Source organism: Bactrocera latifrons, unplaced genomic scaffold, assembly GCF_001853355.1.
Source record: "Bactrocera latifrons isolate USDA-ARS-PBARC rearing strain unplaced genomic scaffold, ASM185335v1 scaffold_131, whole genome shotgun sequence".
Classification (NCBI taxonomy): Eukaryota; Metazoa; Arthropoda; class Insecta; order Diptera; family Tephritidae; genus Bactrocera; species Bactrocera latifrons.
Genome location: NW_017534753.1, coordinates 766,923 through 786,600, shown reverse-complemented (window position 1 = coordinate 786,600; position 19,678 = coordinate 766,923). Strand labels below are relative to the sequence as shown.

At 41.3% G+C, this 19,678-nt stretch overlaps 1 protein-coding gene across 1 annotated transcript in view; it reads left to right on the top strand.

Annotated features, from left to right (window-relative positions):
• The first annotated feature begins 1,359 nt into the window (after positions 1 to 1,359).
• LOC108964992 overlaps positions 1,360 to 19,678 on the top strand; it is a 20,636-nt gene continuing 2,317 nt past the window's right edge. The window contains exons 1-2 of the mRNA XM_018927093.1: positions 1,360 to 2,007; positions 2,068 to 2,196. Coding sequence (XP_018782638.1) covers positions 1,918 to 2,007; positions 2,068 to 2,196 — 219 coding nt within the window. The 5' untranslated portion in view covers positions 1,360 to 1,917. The remainder of the gene's footprint in view (positions 2,008 to 2,067; positions 2,197 to 19,678) is intronic.

Sequence of the window (19,678 nt, the reverse complement as noted above, 5' to 3'; positions counted from 1 at the left end):
TCGTTGTCGCCATACTGATACCTTTCACTTCAATGAAATTTTAATATTTTATGAAGTGAAAGTTTTTATGCAAAAAATAAGTAAATAGGTAAATTTATTTGTTTTGAATTATCAATTGTTATTACTAATGATATAATAGAGCTAATTTATGCTTTTATCTGTAAAATAACGTCAGGCTTGTTAGAGATTTGAATAATTTTACATATTAGATATTAGTGGCATCCTCTCCTCTTCCCTCTGCTCTCTACTGTCATCGGCAAAATTTTAAAATATTTTTAAATTAGCAATAGCGACAACTGAGAGCCTGCAGACGTGTTGTCGTGCAGCTGTCTAAATAACTGTGTCTTAAGAACGTGTGTATTTTAATATTTGACAGATGTCGCTTGCTGTCTGTCGCGCTCTATGTGTTCAGCACTTAAGCCACCTCGTTTGGAAAGAAAAAGTTTTTAATTCTTCTGTGTTCAAAGTGTAAATTGAAAAATTTGAACAATTCGAAGGCTATGATTTCAATGTCAAAAAATCGAGTTTGAAACAATCCAAGTCATAATGAGCAGAATGTGCAAAATGTGAGCTAGACATGGCTTTTTAGAAAGCCCAGGATTGAAATCTTTTTTTAACAAAGAAAAAAACATTTTGGGCTCTTTCTCGATTGCTGATACTTGTTCGTCCAATTATTTTTTTCTTAAAAATGTCATGATTAAAATTTCAAGTTTCAGTGGCGTCTGTTTCATTTTTAGTTTTTTGCAAGTCTAATAACTTAACTTGGATGTCATCTTTTTTGTAATTGAAATATTGACTAGTGAAAGGGAAAAGTTTGTGATTTCCATGATTGGAACCATCTGTACTGATGCTACAAAATGGGATTTCTTTCAAGTATTTTACCACGACACCAACAGAATGAGGAGCCAAAACACTATTGATAATGGCTTTAGTCTTCGACCGCGAACAAGAAAATCAATCAGTACATTTTTCACGAAAATCAGGAAATAGTGCTGAAGGTCAAATTCAGGGAATATGGTAACTCTATCCTTACAGGATCATTTAAAGTGAAAAAATACGTATTTCAGTCAAAACATTAACTTAGAACTTGGACAAAGAAGAAAAAACTGGAAATTGGATTTTGGCAAACATTTTTACAAAAAAATTAAATTTCAGTAAAAATTTCGCGACATTTTTTTCCAAATAGTTGCAATCGAAAAAAATCATTTGTCTAAGTTTTTAAGAATTATATCTCAAGGACCTGTGTAAAATTTCGTGAAGTTGGTTGAGTAGTTCTCAATCTTGCCTACCGACTTTAAAAACACAGATTCGAGAAAAACGCGTTTAAAGATTTGAGTGACAATAAAAGTGGGACAAAAGTGCACAAGTTCTCAACACTGTATCTCCGTAACTATTACTATTCAACTTGAATATTGTTGTAGAATTTAATAAGACAATTGAAAAATCGATTTTTTGAAACCTTTAAACCGAATATACCAAATTCCTGTAATCGGAATGAATTCGTTCCAATGACCGAACACCGCAATTTGTCGATTCCAGGTCTCAAATCAAACAAACTTTCAGTCAAAAACTGAAGACATTTGGAACAATTTGAAAACGATAACGACACAAGCAAAAATTCTCCCATTCTCATATTCATCTGCGTAGTTTGGATTGGATTATTTCAAGAAATTATGCCATTTAATGACCTCCAAAAAGTTCTGAATACTTCTTTCGGAGTTATTTGAAGTCGTTGGTCTTTAACAATAAGTCAGACTCCCTTCACGCTTTAGAATTCAATACTCAACGTGCCATTCATGACTTACGATTTGTGGAAAAAGTCCTCTAAAATTGGGTTCATCGAATTCGTTAATCCAAAAGAATTAAGTTAGTTGCTCAATATCCTTAATTGATACCTTTATACAATATTACAGAGACATGCTTCACACCCTAATGAACGGATCACATCTTGCACAAAGGAAAGGCGCAGAGAGAAATAAGAAGCTACTTCTACAAAAAGAGCTAACGGTGGATAATAATTTAAGAACATGTTAAGAAATTTCTCTAAATACTTATATTTAATTTCAGGAGCAAATTACAGAAAATGAGATAATACGCTGGAAAAATAAAAAACTCTTGTTCAATGAAGAGGTGAAAATTATAGAAAATTGTAATAGAGAAATCTTGAATAATCAACAAGAAGAGGAAAAACGAAAGGTGGGTAACAAAACTTAAAATTTATTTATTATTGAATTGAATTCATGAATGAACAGTAGATAAATAGTTTAAAAATATCCAAAATTAAATATACATTCGGGTATTTCATTTTTAATTTCTTTATTTCTTTGCGGACTTCAAAAAAATCCCTGAAAACGGAAGCCCTTAATTTTTGACTTCAGATGCTTCCCATTTCGATTTTTTAAGTTTTGCACATATTTTTGAAAAAATTTAGTAAACCATGAGTTCCTTCAGAAGTAGTAAAAACCTATCTCTTATTCCTGGCCGTAAACCAAAAATGCTACATGTTTGTGGGCAATAACTTTATTAGGCTAAGAAGCTTCATTTTAATGAAAGAGAGGAGATTTGAAATACTCGTATAATATCCGTATACAGTTGTGTTCACGATCCAGGATAGGGATAGGGTGTTTGACAAATCGTGCTTTAGTCTTCTCAAGCTGTCATATTATTTTTGTTCAATATTGTTTGGCATTTCATCATGGAAAGTAAGTTTTTACAAATCGTTCAAATTTTAAAAGAAAATTCACGTTCTGCTGGCCTATTCTGTAACTCGATTCGAAACAAAATTTACTCGAATTCGGATTTTTTATATTCCGTAACTAAATAACGTAAAACGAAAATTGTACGTATTTATTCTGGCACAGGGTGGTACAACTTTCGAAAAATTATAAAGTAGATCCGAATTTCGAATATAATACATTTACGAATCGAGATACAGAGTAGGGCCCCTGACAAGAATATATGTATTTCTTGCGCTTCGCTCAACTTACGGTCAATTCGCAACACCATCATCCAACTTGAAAGTCATTGAATAATATTCGACCGAATACACCACGAAAATATAGCAGCCTTAGCTGAGAGTGTACACGAAGACTCGGACATATAAAAAGATAATGTTCTTTCGAATGATATTAAACATTATCCATTAATTTGGAAATTTCCATGCTTATTATTTAAAAAGTAGAGAACGAAATGGATCACAAATGATCACCGATTATTTTGGAACAATAAACATTATAAAAACGAAAAAATCCATTACATTCGCTTCCACTGCCTTTTCTATAACGCATTTTTATACTTTCTGCAAAAACCAGAACAAATACAAATATTATAGATAATCGTTGGGGCGATAAATAAAAAAATAAATAAATAAAATCTCCTATTAAAGTTGAGGCAACTGACTCGGAATTTTAATAGTAAATTAAAAAAAAAAATTTTAATTTTTTTCCATTGTAGAATCACCTTGTTTCACCCTTGTTGTAATACTACTTGTAGTAAATTAAACAAAAATAGATATTTTTAATAAAATAGGAAAGATTTACCAATATTTTGATACAATAAATAAAATTTTAATCAAAACTAGGTAAATTACATCTTTATGAATTTTAACAATCGAAATATATTTGAGAATTTAACAAAAATGTACGGGACTACAGGGATAATACATCCCAGCAAATTTTGAACTTCTGTATTTTCTTTACTATGCACGTTATTAGTTTTGTAAAAACTTCCAAGAACAGTTTTAAGTATCGTCTTTGCATTGTAAACAAAAACATAACGGCACGTTTTTGCATTTTGATGTCACATTTAACGGAATCTCACAATTTCACAAATTTTCATCAGTTTTGTTTCGTTTTTTGGCAAAATCAGCCGCAATAAAAGATTGATCATAAATTTTAAATTTAGTTTATGTTAAGAAGAGTTTAATATGTGGAATCAAGCGATATATTGACCTTTTTTGCTACTTTTTGCTGTTAAAATAAATTTTATAAACGTGTGACATATAATCCCAATAAGCTTTTTACATTGGATTAATTGTCCCAATCTGCAAATCGAAACAAAAGTTAAAATTTGAAGACTCGGAACGTATAATGTGTGAAGAATCAGACTTGAATACTGATTTTAAGGATTCTGGAAGCGAATACTTGCAAAACAGCGGCGACGAAGAGACTGAAGACGCTTCAGAAATTGAGGACTGTTTTGATGTGGCCGATGGAACCACCGCAGTAAACGATTGTCCCTGGACCTTCCGAAGCAAACAGCGAGATGCATTTGTTTGCCCAGGGGGTAAATACTTTTCCCGATGATTGCCAGAACTTTACTCCAAAGCATGCATTTCCTTCTGAATGAGACTATTGAGTATATTTCCATACAGCGTGTGCATTAGAATTGCTGAATGTACTAATCAGCGATTGGTCGCTTTGAATCGTCGCGCTCAATCACAAAGAAATTTAACTGATCCAAATAAAACATTACAACAAGTTTCCGTCCCTAAAAGACTATTGGAGTAAAAATCCATTGATGGGAAACTCTGTTATAAAAAATTGTATCTCGCGAGACCGATTTTTGTTGTTATCCTCGAAGCTTTATTTCAATGACTGTAATAAGCCCGACGACGTGTCAAAAGATTATTATATTTCTGATGTTTTGCAATGTCTAAAACATACATTCGCAATTGCTCCAAGCGAAAGTGTATTCCAGTCTATCGATGAATGCATGAGTTATAGACAGTTTCACATGTATTTGGTTATAATGTACATGTTTACAAATACATTGTTTACAACCTAAGTGCAGCTGAGAAAACATAAATATTTATGTATAGTTATAAGTACTAGTTGTAGATAGTCACACATGTGTACAAATACTTTTGATTATCAGTAAAAATCAGAACAATAAGAATGTAAATACAAATAGTCCCAAAACCATAAATTTTCCATTTCCAGAGTTTTTGTAAGTCTGTTCTCAAAATCTTTATGTCAGGATAATAGAACAACGTCCGGTGTGTTTAACGTGGGTACCTGCTGACGACAGCCTGACTCCACGGCACTCAAAAGTACTGCGGATCAAATCACTGCGTTGATCAGCGCCCTGAGAATGCCAAGCATTTTCAGTACCAATTGGCAGTGTGGAATGGACACACTAGCCACCTTGGTCGGGTTCGAGGCCCATCTAAAACCTCTGCCGTGCTTTGGGTCMGGCAYCYGGTTGCAATGCAACTCCACATTCAACTGACAAAGTCAGTTCTTCCCACAACCACCATGATACTCCCCGAGGGGCCAGTCCGCATGAGCAGGTTGGAGTTACCTCCAAGGGCACCTGCTCCCTGTGGTACCAGAATTACGTCGCCGGTCAGACCTCGTGGCCGAAACTACTACCAGTTGAGCTTCCATACGGCTCTGGACTGGTGGCCAGGGGTTGGACCCCATGCATACATCACATACACACACCAATCATGCAAATCTTACCCTAATTTCCAACTAACCGCCTTCGCGCGCAAACAACCCTAACTGTTCGGTATTCCGATTAGTGGAGATCACACCACTAACGTCTAATCGTCCATCAGTCCAGCTAAGCCCTATACCACCCAAATTCCTAATGTCGGAGTACATCGGGCACTCCGCAATTAAATGCGGCAAATTTTCCAACCCCGCCCCACAAAAACACCCCGACGTATCTGATAGGTGCCTCTGATGCAAAAATGTAAGGAGGAATCCCAGACTCAGACAAAATATGAAGTCTGGGTTATCCTCAACGAACCCAACGTCCCGAATGTACTCGTACGTCATTCGGCCGTTAGGACTATTGCCCCAACGTCTTTGCCACCTGCGCCTAACCCTATCATCTAGGAGCCTGTTGCTCCCTAGATATCCCTCCCTCTCCACATCGTCGTCGGAAATCCAATCGTTCCGCAGCAACAACACACTCAAAGCCCACGCTGTATGACAATCAGGTCAAGAGGGGGTGCACCTAGTAAAACCTGCATCGCATCCGTTGAGACGGTGCGACATACAGGCAAACAAGCAAGCATAATGAGATACTGGATTGAGAGTAGTTTTTGAGACCCCCATATAGTCGTGGCTGCCTCCCACCATACAGGGTCTCCATATGTGGCACAGGCCACAAACAAGCCACAATATATGGTGCGGACAGCACTTCGTCCGAGACCCCAATCACTCCTAAAAATGCGGCGTATTTTGCCTAYAGTTGCCTGCAGTCGCTCCTTCACATACGCTAAGTGTGGAGTAAAACACATCCTTTCACTCATAGTYAACCCCAGATATTTGACTTGCGTCACATATCTGATGCTGACCCCATTCACATGGACAATCGGTGGACGAACCGGTGACAATCTGCTCTTAAGCAGAATTGTTACCGTTTTTTCCCTCGATATGTCCACCCCACAGCTACACCCCAAGTATTCACGATCTCTAGGAGATCTCCTCCCGCTTTTCCAAGTACCGAAAAGAGACTGATGCCTCGATAAGATCGAGGATCGCTCCTGACCTTATCGGGGGACTTCAGGAGAGGAACAACCCTAGCATTTTTCCACTCGCGCGGCAAGTATCCCTTCCAAACGCACTTATTATAAATGGCCTCCAGGTATTCCGGAATGAACTTCCAGAAGCTTTTACACATCTCTCCGTTCCAACCATCAAAACCCGGGGACCGTTTAGACCTAACCAGGCCAAAGGCGTACGCCAGCTCCACATCATCTAATGGCGGAACAGGCACCCCTTGTGATTGAGGTACCTGCACTTCCGACCTGGGGAAGAACGCACCTAACAGAACCCCCGCACACTCTCTCCACGACGATAACAGAGTGTCACTGACGCGAAGAGAGGTGACATCCTCCCTTCTACGACCCCTGCAGATCCTATAGACCTGACCCCAGGGATCGTTCCTATTCTCTCTCACAAAACTCCTCCAATCTTCCTCTTTATATTTAACTAGCATCTCCTTATACTCTGCACAACTAAATTCATACCTAAGCTGGGACAGCCTATCAGATTTGGACTGTCGGGCGCGTTGAAATCTTCGCCTCAATCGCCTGACAGACCTCCTCTTCAAGATTAGCTCACGCGTCCACCATTTAATTTTGCTAACTCTAGAACATTCACACTTACCAAAAACCCTATCATTCACCCCCCAGATTACCTCATAGAGACGAGCAATTAGCTCGTCCACCCCCAACTCCTCAAAAACTCTAAGCGGTATTTCCGACACCGCATCCCTAACGGAGAGTCCATATTGGTTCCAGTCAGTACCAGAGGTACGCCATCGCCGCAATGGACTCTCATAAGGTAAGGGAGAGGATTGAGGGGTGATCACAATTTCAATCAAATTATGATCACTCAATCCCCACCCTCCCTTAACTTCCCATCTAACACTGAAAACCCTACTTGCTGCCTCATTCATAAGCGTCACGTCAATGTCGCTCACGCCATTCGCTCGGCTAATTCAAAATGTGGAGGCTATTAGCCACCACCCATTCGCTTAATGCCTCTCCTCGACTGTGGCTTTGGTATCCAGACGAATGCCGGRATACCTTACTAAACCACATCGAGGACGAGGCATTCGCATCCAGCCCTAGGATAAATGGGCTACTACTCRCAAGTAGTAGTAGCTTATCCATGTAGCCCAGGTAGGGCTCTAGGGGCGCGCTATATTTACAATATAAACCAGCGACAATCATCCTACCGAACTCCGATTCTATAGCTACACATATACCCAGTTGTGAAGAATCCACAACCGCGCAATCGTAGCGCGGATTATTCACAACTATTGCGGCGTTAGCTCCAAGGTCAGTGAAAACCTTAAAACCCCCAGGGAGATCCCGAACCACACCATTGGTGGCGTAGGGCTCCTGGAGTAGAGCAATACCGCTTCCACCCTCAACCATGCAACCCCCCAATTCACACATCACGGCATAGGAGCCCTGACATTTAAGCTGGATAATCCCACCCATCAGTGTCTGGCGAGGGCGCGCTCAACAAGGCCACAAGATGCCCAGCTGGTCGACCCTTGAACGCACCACATTGCCGCAACTGGCAGCTTTGTGGCCCTCTGGACCGCACCTCCGACAGACATCTTCTGTAGCCCCACACTCTTTCACCCTATGGTCAAAACCCATACACCGGAAGCAGCCAGTGACGGGGCTATCCGGTCGCACCCGGAAGGAGAACCACTTTATGTAGCACCTACCTGCCTCCAGGAGGGCGGACATCAATTTGTCCGTCCCTCAAGGACGACATTGCTGCTACCATCAGGGGTCACCCTCCAGGGACGACTGACCATCCTTACGTCCGACCTCTGGACGCCGGGCTGAAGTCCTGGAGGTTCAGCCGAAGTAGCTTCTCCATGAATTGGGGTATCTCCGTATGGACCCCCTGCACTACAACCCAACTTCCGGTTGACAGAAACGTCCAACCCCACCTTCCCAAATTTACTGTTATTCGCAACTTTCTCCCTCTTTATAACAGAGTTAGAGCGAATAATTGCCCCACCACCTTTGATTGGCCTTACTTCGTGGATCCTCACACCAAGTGAGGGACCCACCTCTTTGACCACTTTTTTAATTACCTCCTTAGAGGAAGTTGCAGGGCCCTTACTTTTTACCACGACCGACCAGGTCTCCATGGGCACAGCACAGGTGCTTTAGGCGCAGGCATTGGTGCCGACGGAGCCGGCATTGACCTGCTCGGCGTCGACGGGTGTCTCCCACAACTTCCCCTAAGGGCGTCTACCTGATCGCGAAGATGGGCATTCTCGGTTATTACCGTCATCAAGAGCGCCTCATATTTTGAGGGAAGCTCCAACAGCCCCTTCGCAGTCCCTACATCAAAATTCTTGGCCTCAAAGACCAGCTCATTAAGCTCCCAAGTCATTCTTTTGGCAGCCGCAACATGGCTGACTGCCCCACCGCCAACAACAACAGCACCGAGACGCCAGTGCCGGCTTTCGCACCGCCCTCCTTCCCGACGCTTTTGACCACGGCGCTCCCGGATAGGCTTTCACAGCGGCGGCGACGCTTCGGCTACCGCTCTCTCCCTCGCCATGTTGGCACTCCCGCCACAACTACTGCTCCCTCCCTTACTCCCGTCTTCTAGACGCGGCGACCTCAAACGCGCCTTACTACGCCGCGGAGACCTTGCCGTTATCACCCCTTCACCACCCGACGTGGAGTCATCTACGACTGTAGAAGCGGCGGAATCTCCGCTTCCAGCGAGGGTCTTCGTCCTCTTCTTCCGTCCAAAAGGCATCTCACTTTCCGACTTACCCTTCAGTCGAACTGATCCGCTGGCGTACCACTAGCGTAGAAAGCTCTTGGCCAGCAAGATTCTGGAGCAGCTGCTCTCCAGATGCGAGCGTCTGAACGCGCTGAAAAGTGCAACCCACGCGAAGGCCCGCTCAATAAAAGTGACCACCCAAGCGGTCGGTTATAGCGCGCACGCAGTGGCACAGCCGACTCCAACCAATGGTCGGATTAAGGCCACTCAGTTGGCCGCCGGCCGGACAATGTCCCCGTAACGGTTCGGTGTCGACCGATGTGGCGCTGAGCCGAATCGCACCGTGAGCTAAACGGTTCGCTTTTACGACCGTTGGTCCTCGCAGGAGTCGCAATCCCCAACGCTGGACAGACGCTTGCACCCTTTGGGCAATCTTGTCCAGATCTTCCAGACACTGAGCCAACTAAGCGCCAGATGCTCAGCACAGAACTACTGTCAGGCAGTCCAGTCAGCAATAATGCCAACAACGCGGTGCTGCACTGGAACCGTGCAAAGCTTCCGCCATTAACAACAACGTTAATGACCACGTTGTCCGTGTAATGATAAAATAATAATAAAATTACTTGCCGCTATAAGTACACAAAAATGCAAAAAATTGTACAAAATTGTGTACCCCCACAAAATGACTCGAGGTCACTAACCCACGAACCCACAAACAATTTCAACAGTCCGTTACGCACACGCGCCAGGCAATAAATCGTGCCAGCTAAATCGTGTAAATAAATTACTGCACAAAGGAAAATCGCAAAAAGAAAATCACCGAAAAAACACTTTGAAAAATATCACAACGATGCGCACGCACGTCTATCCGCGTCGACAGTCAACTAACGAATGAGGATAATAGAACAGCAGAAGAACACCCTAAAAAAAAAATCAAGTGAACTCGAGAAATCGTGCATCGGAAAAAAAGTAGGTCAACATTCCCTTGCCAAGGACAATCGGGAAGGAAAAAGAAGTCAACAATTCCACGCCAGGACAACGGAACATGAAGCTGTACTTAATGTAAGCATACCTATTATCTAAAAGAATTGAAATTGTACGCTAGGAATAACAACCAATTTTGCCAAGTTTTGTGAAAATAAACATTTGTGACAAGCGAAAAATAGGTGCAAAATGTCGTTAACCGCAGAAGCCATTACCGATTTGGTTACTCAAATCACTACAGCTGTAGCGAATCAGCTGGAACAGCGCGTATCTGAACAGATTAGGCAGGTGCAAGCTAATGTTGACGCGTTGAATTTAAATGTTGCCCCACCAAAAGTTTTGAGTTACGAGGACATAGAGATAGATACATATATCCAATGCGATATTGGACTCGATGTTGTGAAGACTGTACCTGAGTTTTCCGGTGAGTCGGTTCGATATCCATCATGTCGACAGTCTGCAAAAGCAGCTATGAAGCCTTATGAAAAATACTTAGGCTCAAATAGGTATTATCAAGCCATAGCCATAATACGAAATAAAATAACAGGAGCGGCGGATACCATGTTATCATCATTTAGCACGCCCCTGAATTTTGATGCTATAATAGCAAGGCTTGACCAAACATACTCGGACAAAAGACCTTTATATCTTCTAGAGCAAGAATTCTCCACTTTGCGACAGGGAAAACAATCCATTACGGACTATTACGATTCAGTAGAGAAGCATCTGACACTCCTTACAAATAAAGCAGTTATGCAATATAAYGGGGAMASAGAAGCCTTGAAACTTCTTAATGAGAAGTATAGGAATGATGCCTTACGTGTTTTCATTTCAGGGTTAAATCGACCCCTTAATGATATTTTGTTTTCAAGTCGCCCGGCGGACTTATCAACCGCTTTAGCCTTAGCACAAGAATTAGAAATAAATCAACAACGCTACACATTTGCTAACGCATTCGCAAATAGAAACAGTGGTTCTTACCGAACGTCTCATCCTAAATATCGCACGGCACATAATCATGAAAGGACAGTCTTGTCACAACCACAACCAGAGCCTATGGATGTTGATCCCAGCATTTCTCGGCTAAACAACACGCATAATAATAGGCAGCAAACGCGTTTAATAAAGATCAGGAAATCCCCAAAGATAGAACAATAATAATAGACAAAATAATTGTGGTCAGCATGTGAATCATTACCAAGTATGAAGGAATGAAGAATACTTCCAAGGATAGTCGCACTAAATTTTTAAATAACAATTCTCAATTGCCGTATGTGTTAATTAAAATACGTAATGGGAAGGAACTTAAATTACTTATTGACACGGGAGCAGCGAAAAATTATGTATTTAACAGTGAATTTCTAACGCCAATCAGAAAACTGGAAAAACCTTTCAGTTTATCATCCATTAATGGTACCACAACTATTTTCGAAAAATTTTGGATAGAAGTATTTGGTACAATAATAGAATTCTACATTTTAAAGGCTCTAGAAAGTTTTGATGGAATTATAGGATTTGATTTCCTTAGGCAAATTGGCGGAGTTTTAAATACAGGATATTTGAACTATAATAATGGCAGGGAACAGATAAGTTTTTTGGAATGTGTTCAAATTAATACATTGCAAACTATTGTCGAAAATGTTCCAGGGCAAACCTAAAGTTTCAAAATATGTTGAAATCATATGAAAAAGTATTTGTAGACCCAGAAGAAGCTTTACGGTATAACACTAAAGTAGTGGCGACAATCAAAACAAAAACTAGCGAACCTATTTATTCGAAATCTTATCTTTGATAAGGATAAGATTTGTCTGCAACAAAATTTGTAAATTCCGAAGTCGAGTCACTTCTCGCTTACAAAATCACACACAAAAGTCGCTCTCCCTATAACAACCCAGTATGGGTTGTAGACAAAAAAGGTATTGATGAGACAGGTAGCAAAAAGCTACGGATGGTAATAGATTTTCGCTAATTAAGTGAAAAACTATTCCTAACACAAATGTGATTCTGACGAATCTTGGAAAATCAAAGTATTTTACAACGATCGATCTAATGTCGGGATTTCACCAAATTTTTCTTGCTGGAAAGGATCGAGAGATTCGTGAATAACGGCAAGTATGAATTTTGCAGGTTACCCTTTGGGTTGAAAAATGCTCCTAGTATCAGAGAGCCATAGACGACATATTGAGAGAAGATATCGGGGCACGTTGTCATGTTTACATTGATGACGTAATAATTTTCTCTCCCGATATTGTGACTCACATATACGATATGGAGAATATCATAAAAAAAACTGCTGGATGGCAATATGAGAATAGCACTGGAAAAATGCAGATTTTCCAGAACTAGCGTAGAGTTCCTTGGTTTTGTAGTTTCCAAGAATGGCCTTAAGACAGCTCACGATAAAACACTTGCCATACTAAAATTTGACGAACCCAAAACTCTTCGGGCATTACGCTCCTTTTTAGGACTGTCAGGATGTTATAGGAGATTTATTTGAGATTATGCGAAAATTGCAAAGCCGCTTACAGAAATATTAAGGGGAGAAAACGGAAATATAAACACGATGCATTCCAGTAGTAAAAAAATAACATTGTCAAAGGAGGCTCAAAAGGYGTTTAATAAACTAAAAGAAATCCTTGCATCTGAAGATGTTACTCTTCGCTTTCCAGATTTTAGTAAACCTTTTGATTTAACCACCGACGCTTCTTCTGTAGCAATCGGAGCTGTACTATGGCAGGAGAAAAGACCTATAACWTTTATATCCCGCACACTATCTTCTGCAGAGCAAAACTATGCTACTAATGAAAGAGAAATGCTTGCGATTGTTTGGTCATTGCAGAATTTACAAAATTATTTGTACGGCGTTAACAACCTCAACATATTTACAGACCATCAGCCGCTAACATTTTCCATTTCGGACCATAACCCCAATACAAAACTAAAACGTTGGAGAAGTTTTGTAGAAGAATTTGCGCCCAAATTCCATTACAAACCAGGTACTGGAAATGTGGTAGCAGATGCCCTTTCGCGGCAGTACATTCAGCACATGAATCAATGCGATAATACCGACTTTTACAAAGTTTATTCAGACCGTACCAACAACTATCAATGGTTTTAGAAATCAAGTTGTTTTATCAGAAGCGCAAACTTCTGACCGTGTAGTAACTTCTCCGTTTCCTGGATATAAGCGTCACGATATTCAATTTAGCGACATTCAGTCCCTATATCATTTACTAAAAGATGCTATTAATGCAGATGTTGTTAATGGTATTCATTTCCCACTCATTGTGCTAGGAAAAATACAAAATGAGATTGTCGAACTATTTCCTTCGGTTCACTTCAAACACACAGAAAACTTGGTTATGGACTTACCAAACAAAAGAATGAGGAAAAAGATAACAGACTTTGTGAAAAATTTTAGCATTTGCGCGAAAAGTAAATATGTTAGACATCCTAAAAAGCAGATTATGAAATCAACCCCAATACCCACTTACCCTGGGGAAATCCTGCACATGGATATATATATAGTACAAATGGTCAATTTTGACGTGCCTGGATAAATTTTCAAAGTTTGCATTCAGTGAACCCATAGATTCTCGTTCAATTGTACATTTAAAAGTACCAATAATTAATATATCAGGATTTTTCAAAAACCCAAAAATTTTAGTCACAGATAATGAAGCAACATTTTGCTCTCAAACAATAAAGTCAGTCATTCGAGACAATTTTGATATGACGCACTTCACAGCACCTGCAATGCATAGCAGTACAAATGGCCAAGTTGAGAGATTTCACTCTMMACTTAGCGAAATTGCTAGAACAGTAAAACAGGAAAATGGACTTACGGACATAAAAGAGTTAATGCAGGTAGCAGTTACAAAATATAAGAACCCAATCCATTCAACGTTTTCCTTACCAACACTTGAGAAAGAGAGAATTCGAGAGCTTTTACTAAAAGTTCAGAACCAACAAAATAAGATAGAAAATTCTTCCCACGTCAAAAAATTTATATTAAGTTAGACAAACGAAGAGGTAGAGGAAAGAACAGTACAAAAGGTTTTACGTTCAACTGTCCTAGTAGATGGAAAAGAAGTACATAAAGACAACCTTCGCTAAATATCTGATTTTTACCTCAATATGGTCACCATCCAAACCAAGATTCTAGTTTACAGCCACTCCAGGTATATCCCATTTCAGAAAGGAGAAGTAGCTATTTATGACATTTACATATATCTTGTGCATACCATAAACATAACTGAATTTGAGGAAGTGACCCTTGACGTATCCAACCTTAAAAAGCTTTTCGAAAACCAATTGAAAAAGGAATCCTTGGAGGCCGATGCCAACGAGATGCTTCACCTCATTAACGCACTGAGCTTTCGCAGTAGAAAAACTAGATCAATAAATTTTTTAGGTTCTGCATTGAAATTTGTTGCTGGCACTCCGGATTACAGTGATTTCGAGATATTAGGAGAAAGGCTAATAGAAGCCAAAAACCAGTAGATAGAAAAGTCGGAAATTGGATACTTCCAAAAAGTAACTCTTTTCCATACACATATTTTTTTTCTTCAATTTTTGTTTGTTTTGTTTTTCAATATTTTGATTGGTGAATTATTTGAATCGTTCAATTTCGGTGGTCTGCTCTTTTATTCCGGCTATTCAGAAGAAAAATTATTGGTCGTTCTAAAATCGGTCGGCGTTTTGTTTGCGAGCAACGCAAGGCAGGTCAAGGCAAGAAGCACTCCCAGGATGCAATGACATACGTGCGGAATTATGCATCGCGGTCAATCAACACAATCGTCACGATGTCAAAGCAAAACTTTTTAAACAACAGTTACGATGTTTGATGGTCCTGTTGGATGCTAGATATACGCTGTTGAGTGGCAAAAGAGAGGTTTGCCGCAGGTACACATTCTTCTTTGGATAGTGGTTACACCAGATCAAATTGATGAAATCATTTCTGCGGAAAGTGCTGATGCAGAGAAAGATCCAGTAATATTCGATGTGGTGAAAACCAATATGATTCATAATTTCCTGCGGTAAATTTTTTTGTACAATATGCAGCAGAAATCTAGTACAATTCATCAGCTGTGGTCGTTGCCCCCGGAAAGTATGCGGATGCAAGGACGAAGACTGAACCTCCCCTGTCCTTTACCTGCACTGCCACCAGATCCTGCCTTAAAAATAGAAAAAATACAGGAAAAGTCTCTAAAAGGTTCTAGCAACTACACAAGAACGGGGTCTCTCCCTGGGGAGATCCCAAATTACCTTGTTGTTCCCCGAATTGGGGCCTCTTACCTCTCCTCTGTAAACCCATGGTTCCTGGATTAAGAGGATGCCCAGGTTATCCAAGATGAACCTCTTTGCGATGATAGTCGCGGCTGCCGTCGCGTAGTGCAGGTTCTCCTTGTCAATTTCTATGCCGGCGCTGAATTCACAGAATTGGCTCGATGAGAGACAGGTTTTCGTTTCCCCCATCCTCACCAATCTGCATGTCCAGCCCTTCCAGGAGCTCTTGAGTGAATGGTAGCATCCCATCCTGCTCATTGGGAGACTCGTTTCGCTTACCTTACACAGCGGCAGTTGCAACTTGCACAGCCGAGGTGGTATCATTGGGGGACTCGTGCCGCTGTCCTGCAACCACAGCGGCAGTCGCACAGGCGGTAATTCTGGCGTTGCCTTGGGCCTTCATGGCCGCATCACCACCTTGCTGAACCCCAAGTTCAACCGGAACCCCTTCTGCTGTATGAACTTATACGATTTATTGTCGATCGTGATGTTGAGATTCCACCCTGTCTTCTCAACGCTGATCGCTACCATCTTCCACGCCGAGATACTTAAGTCCTCATTTTTGTTCTTAAAATGTATACCATCATGTTGTGCAATGGTGGTATATCCTATCCTTCAAGCCTTTCCGGACCTTTCCATCTCTCCTTGGTGGCTCTTGAGGGGTTATCTGGTTGCGTCTGGTAGCAGACGCGGAGTTAGCACCTGCGCGTCGTGCAATGGTAGGAGAAGTGTTGCTGCCCCTGCACCTACTCAGAGACCGCGTCTCTGCTGCCTCTGATGTCATACCGTCTTATAGGTATCTCAAATACCACTTGCGATGATACGGTCAATTTATTGTAAATAAATATTGTGCATAGCTATTGTGAATTGGCGCACCTTCTGCATTCATTCTTAACAAAAAAACTGTAATAAATCTTTATAATTTAAATAGAAATTATAAAATCTAATTAAAATGTACCTTCCTCAACAATTTAACGTCAAAATTTGTATTTGAGTAAAATGTCAGCTAGCACAGGGTTGAAAGTGTTTTGTTTCGTGTCATTGCACGAAAATAAAGATGGGTTTTGATCCGACATATTTTACAGCTATTGCAAATAGTTTGCTGCATGTGTTTATTGTTGCGCCGTTGCACCAAGAGGAAAATTCTGCAATTCGTGCACCGTGCAAGGTTTTTGCAAGAGCAAGATAATACCCCTAATGTATTTTTTTCTTGAGCAAATGCTTAAGATCTGGATACCTATGTACCTTGATTTTTCTGGCTATACTACTATATTCCTATGAAAATGTACGTAATTTAAATAAGTTTCAAATTCCTACATGTATATTTACACTCTTGCATGAGTAGTAGTTGCACGAGTAGTTTTGTTCACCTAAAGGTTGTATCACCTAAAACTAATAGAGTCAGGAGGGTTATGTATATAAATGATCAGGATGACGAGAGAAGTTGAAATCCGGTTGACGGTCTGTCTGTCCATCCGTGCAAGCTGTTACTTGAGTAAAAATTGAGATATCTTTCTGGTATGTGGCTAAGCACTAAATTAAGGTATAAAGCTCTAATTTTCTGCACAAGGGCACCTGTGGGCAATTTTTTTTTTTGATAAACCTGGGTGTGGCCCCGCCCTCTAACAAGTAGTCTGAGTACACAAGAACTTCTACCGACAGTGTGAAAACGGATGAAATTTGAGGAAAACTTCAAATATAACGGTACTGTTAACAACTACTAAAAAGCCGATAAATCAATAACTAAAACACCAGAGACATAAATTTTACCATCGTATGACAGAGGTTTCTGGGAGTTGATCTGAAAATTGAACAATGTGTTGGCACCGCCCACTTTTTGGTAAAAAAATTAATACGTGGTATTTTTACATTTTTATGTCACAGACCAGTGGATATCTGTGATCGAACACAGGCCATTCCGCTCGGATTGGATAATCGCTAAGCAATTATATACCGTGGATTCGGTAAAGTGGGCAATGGCCTTGTTTGCGAAATTTAAGTCTCCGGGAGTGGATGGCATCTTTCCAGCGCTTTTACAACAGGGGGAGAAGATTCTGCTGCCATACCTGGTTCGGCTGCTGCGGGAGAACAGCAATGGTGTACATCCCTAAATTATGGAGAATGGCTAATGTGATCTTCATACCCAAAGCAGGAAGTAGGACCATTCACTGGCTAAATCCTTCAGGCCAATTAGTCTAACCTCTTTCCTACTAAAAATTATGGAAAAGATCGTAGACCATGAAATAAGATTGAAAGCGCAGAAGGGTGCACCCCTGCATCCTGCTCAGCATGCATACAGAGCGGGTAGATCTACCAATACTGCTCTGTGATAGAGAGTTCACTGGAGAGAGGGGATGTGATGCTTTGAGCCTTCTTGGACATCTAAGGTGCCTTTAACAACACGTCTCTCTGGAATGTAGCCAGGGCACTGGATAAAAGGAATGTGGCAGCAAAGGTGCGTAGATGGATAATGGCCGTACCGCACACCAGAATTGCTGAGACCACAGTAGGAGATACAAGGACCCCTGCTCACACTTGGGGGTGAGAGATAGAAACCAACAAGGTCAAAAATCTTGGCTCACGCTGGATTCTACTTTGCGGTGGAAGCAGCATATAAACCTGACCTTGGTCAAAGCGACAGAAGCATTAATGGTGTTCAATCGGCTGGCGTGAAAATCTTGGGGTTGTAAGCCAAGGATGGTTAGATGGTTGTACACCATGATTGTGCGACCGATAATCACGTACTGGGCGGTGGCCTGGGCCTCAATATCGTCGCAGATTTCAATAGGGATCCAACAAGCGAAGCTGCAACGGCTAGCCTGCAGACGAAGGCAGCCCTTGCAGCTTCGACGSGCGCAATGCGCACTTGTGCAACGGCAGCACTGGAGGTCCAGCTTGAACTCACACCACTTCATTTAGTGATCGATCAACTAGCCAAGCACACACTTCTGCAAATAACGACAGAGGGGGTGAGAAAAAGGCAAGGTAATCTCGTCCAAGAGGATGGAAAAGATAAATGGCAATATACCATTAGCCCTACTCCCGAAGGGCAGCATTGTAAGTTTAAGGTTACCCTCCGCAACAAGGATGAGTGGAACGACTCCACTCTCGGTGCATGCAGCGCAGGTCCACGCACTGAGCTCTCCATACCTATGGAATGTTTTCCGAGCATTTTCCAGGTAGAAGTCTTTCCCATAAATCGGTTCATAGAGATAAACCTCCATCGTAACTATCGCAATGAGTGGATAACCATACTTAGCGATAGTCCAGCGGCACTAAAAGCGATCTTCTCCTACGAGATCAAATCGCTACTAGTGCAGGAGTGTAGAGAACGGCTGAAGAGCCTAGCGTAACGGAACCAGGTGCACCTAATCTGGGTGCCTGGTTACAGAAGTATAGCCGGTAACGAACTGGCTGATGAGCTCGCCCGCTCCGCAGTCTCCACCAACATGGTAGGACCCGAACCCTTTACTGGGGTTGGCCCCCTTACCTTAAAGGAGCTGCTCAGCTAGGAAGGAGTGGGCAGAGAAAAACATTGGCAACGAGTATATGGTATGCAGCATGCCAAGCTGCTAATTGGAGGGCACTGCCTGAGCAGATTTAAAGCTGTAATTAACCTCCCTAGAGATAAACTCAGACTACTGGTCGCATTTTATACCGGCCATTGCAAGCTGATTAGGCATTTATATAGAATGGGCCTATCCTCTTGCGCTAACTGCCGGTTCTGCGACAGGGAGCTTGAAACACCGGAACACCTGCTAATCGACTGCACAGCAGTCTGTGGACGCAGGTATAAGGCCATTGGATTCATCGCCTCACCAGCACCCGGCAGAATATTGGACTTTATCAATGTGCCGGGGCTAAGTGGGTTCTTGTGATTTAGGATAGGGCACAATAGACTTAAGGTCCCGGTGCATGCCTCATTTATCAATCTTATCTTATGGGAAAATGGGTCAAATCAGACAACAACCACGCCTACTTCCCATATAGCATAATTTTAAATTCCATTTTCAGTACACAAATCAAGAAGGAATTAATATAATGGGATCCGTACCCCGGTACGTATAGTTGTCTTTTGATCGAAAATCAATGATCAATGTGAGATGTAACATAAAAAATAAAACAATGCGTTTTTTATAAGCAGCACTATGTGCTTCTGTTGAGCTTTATTACAAAACTGA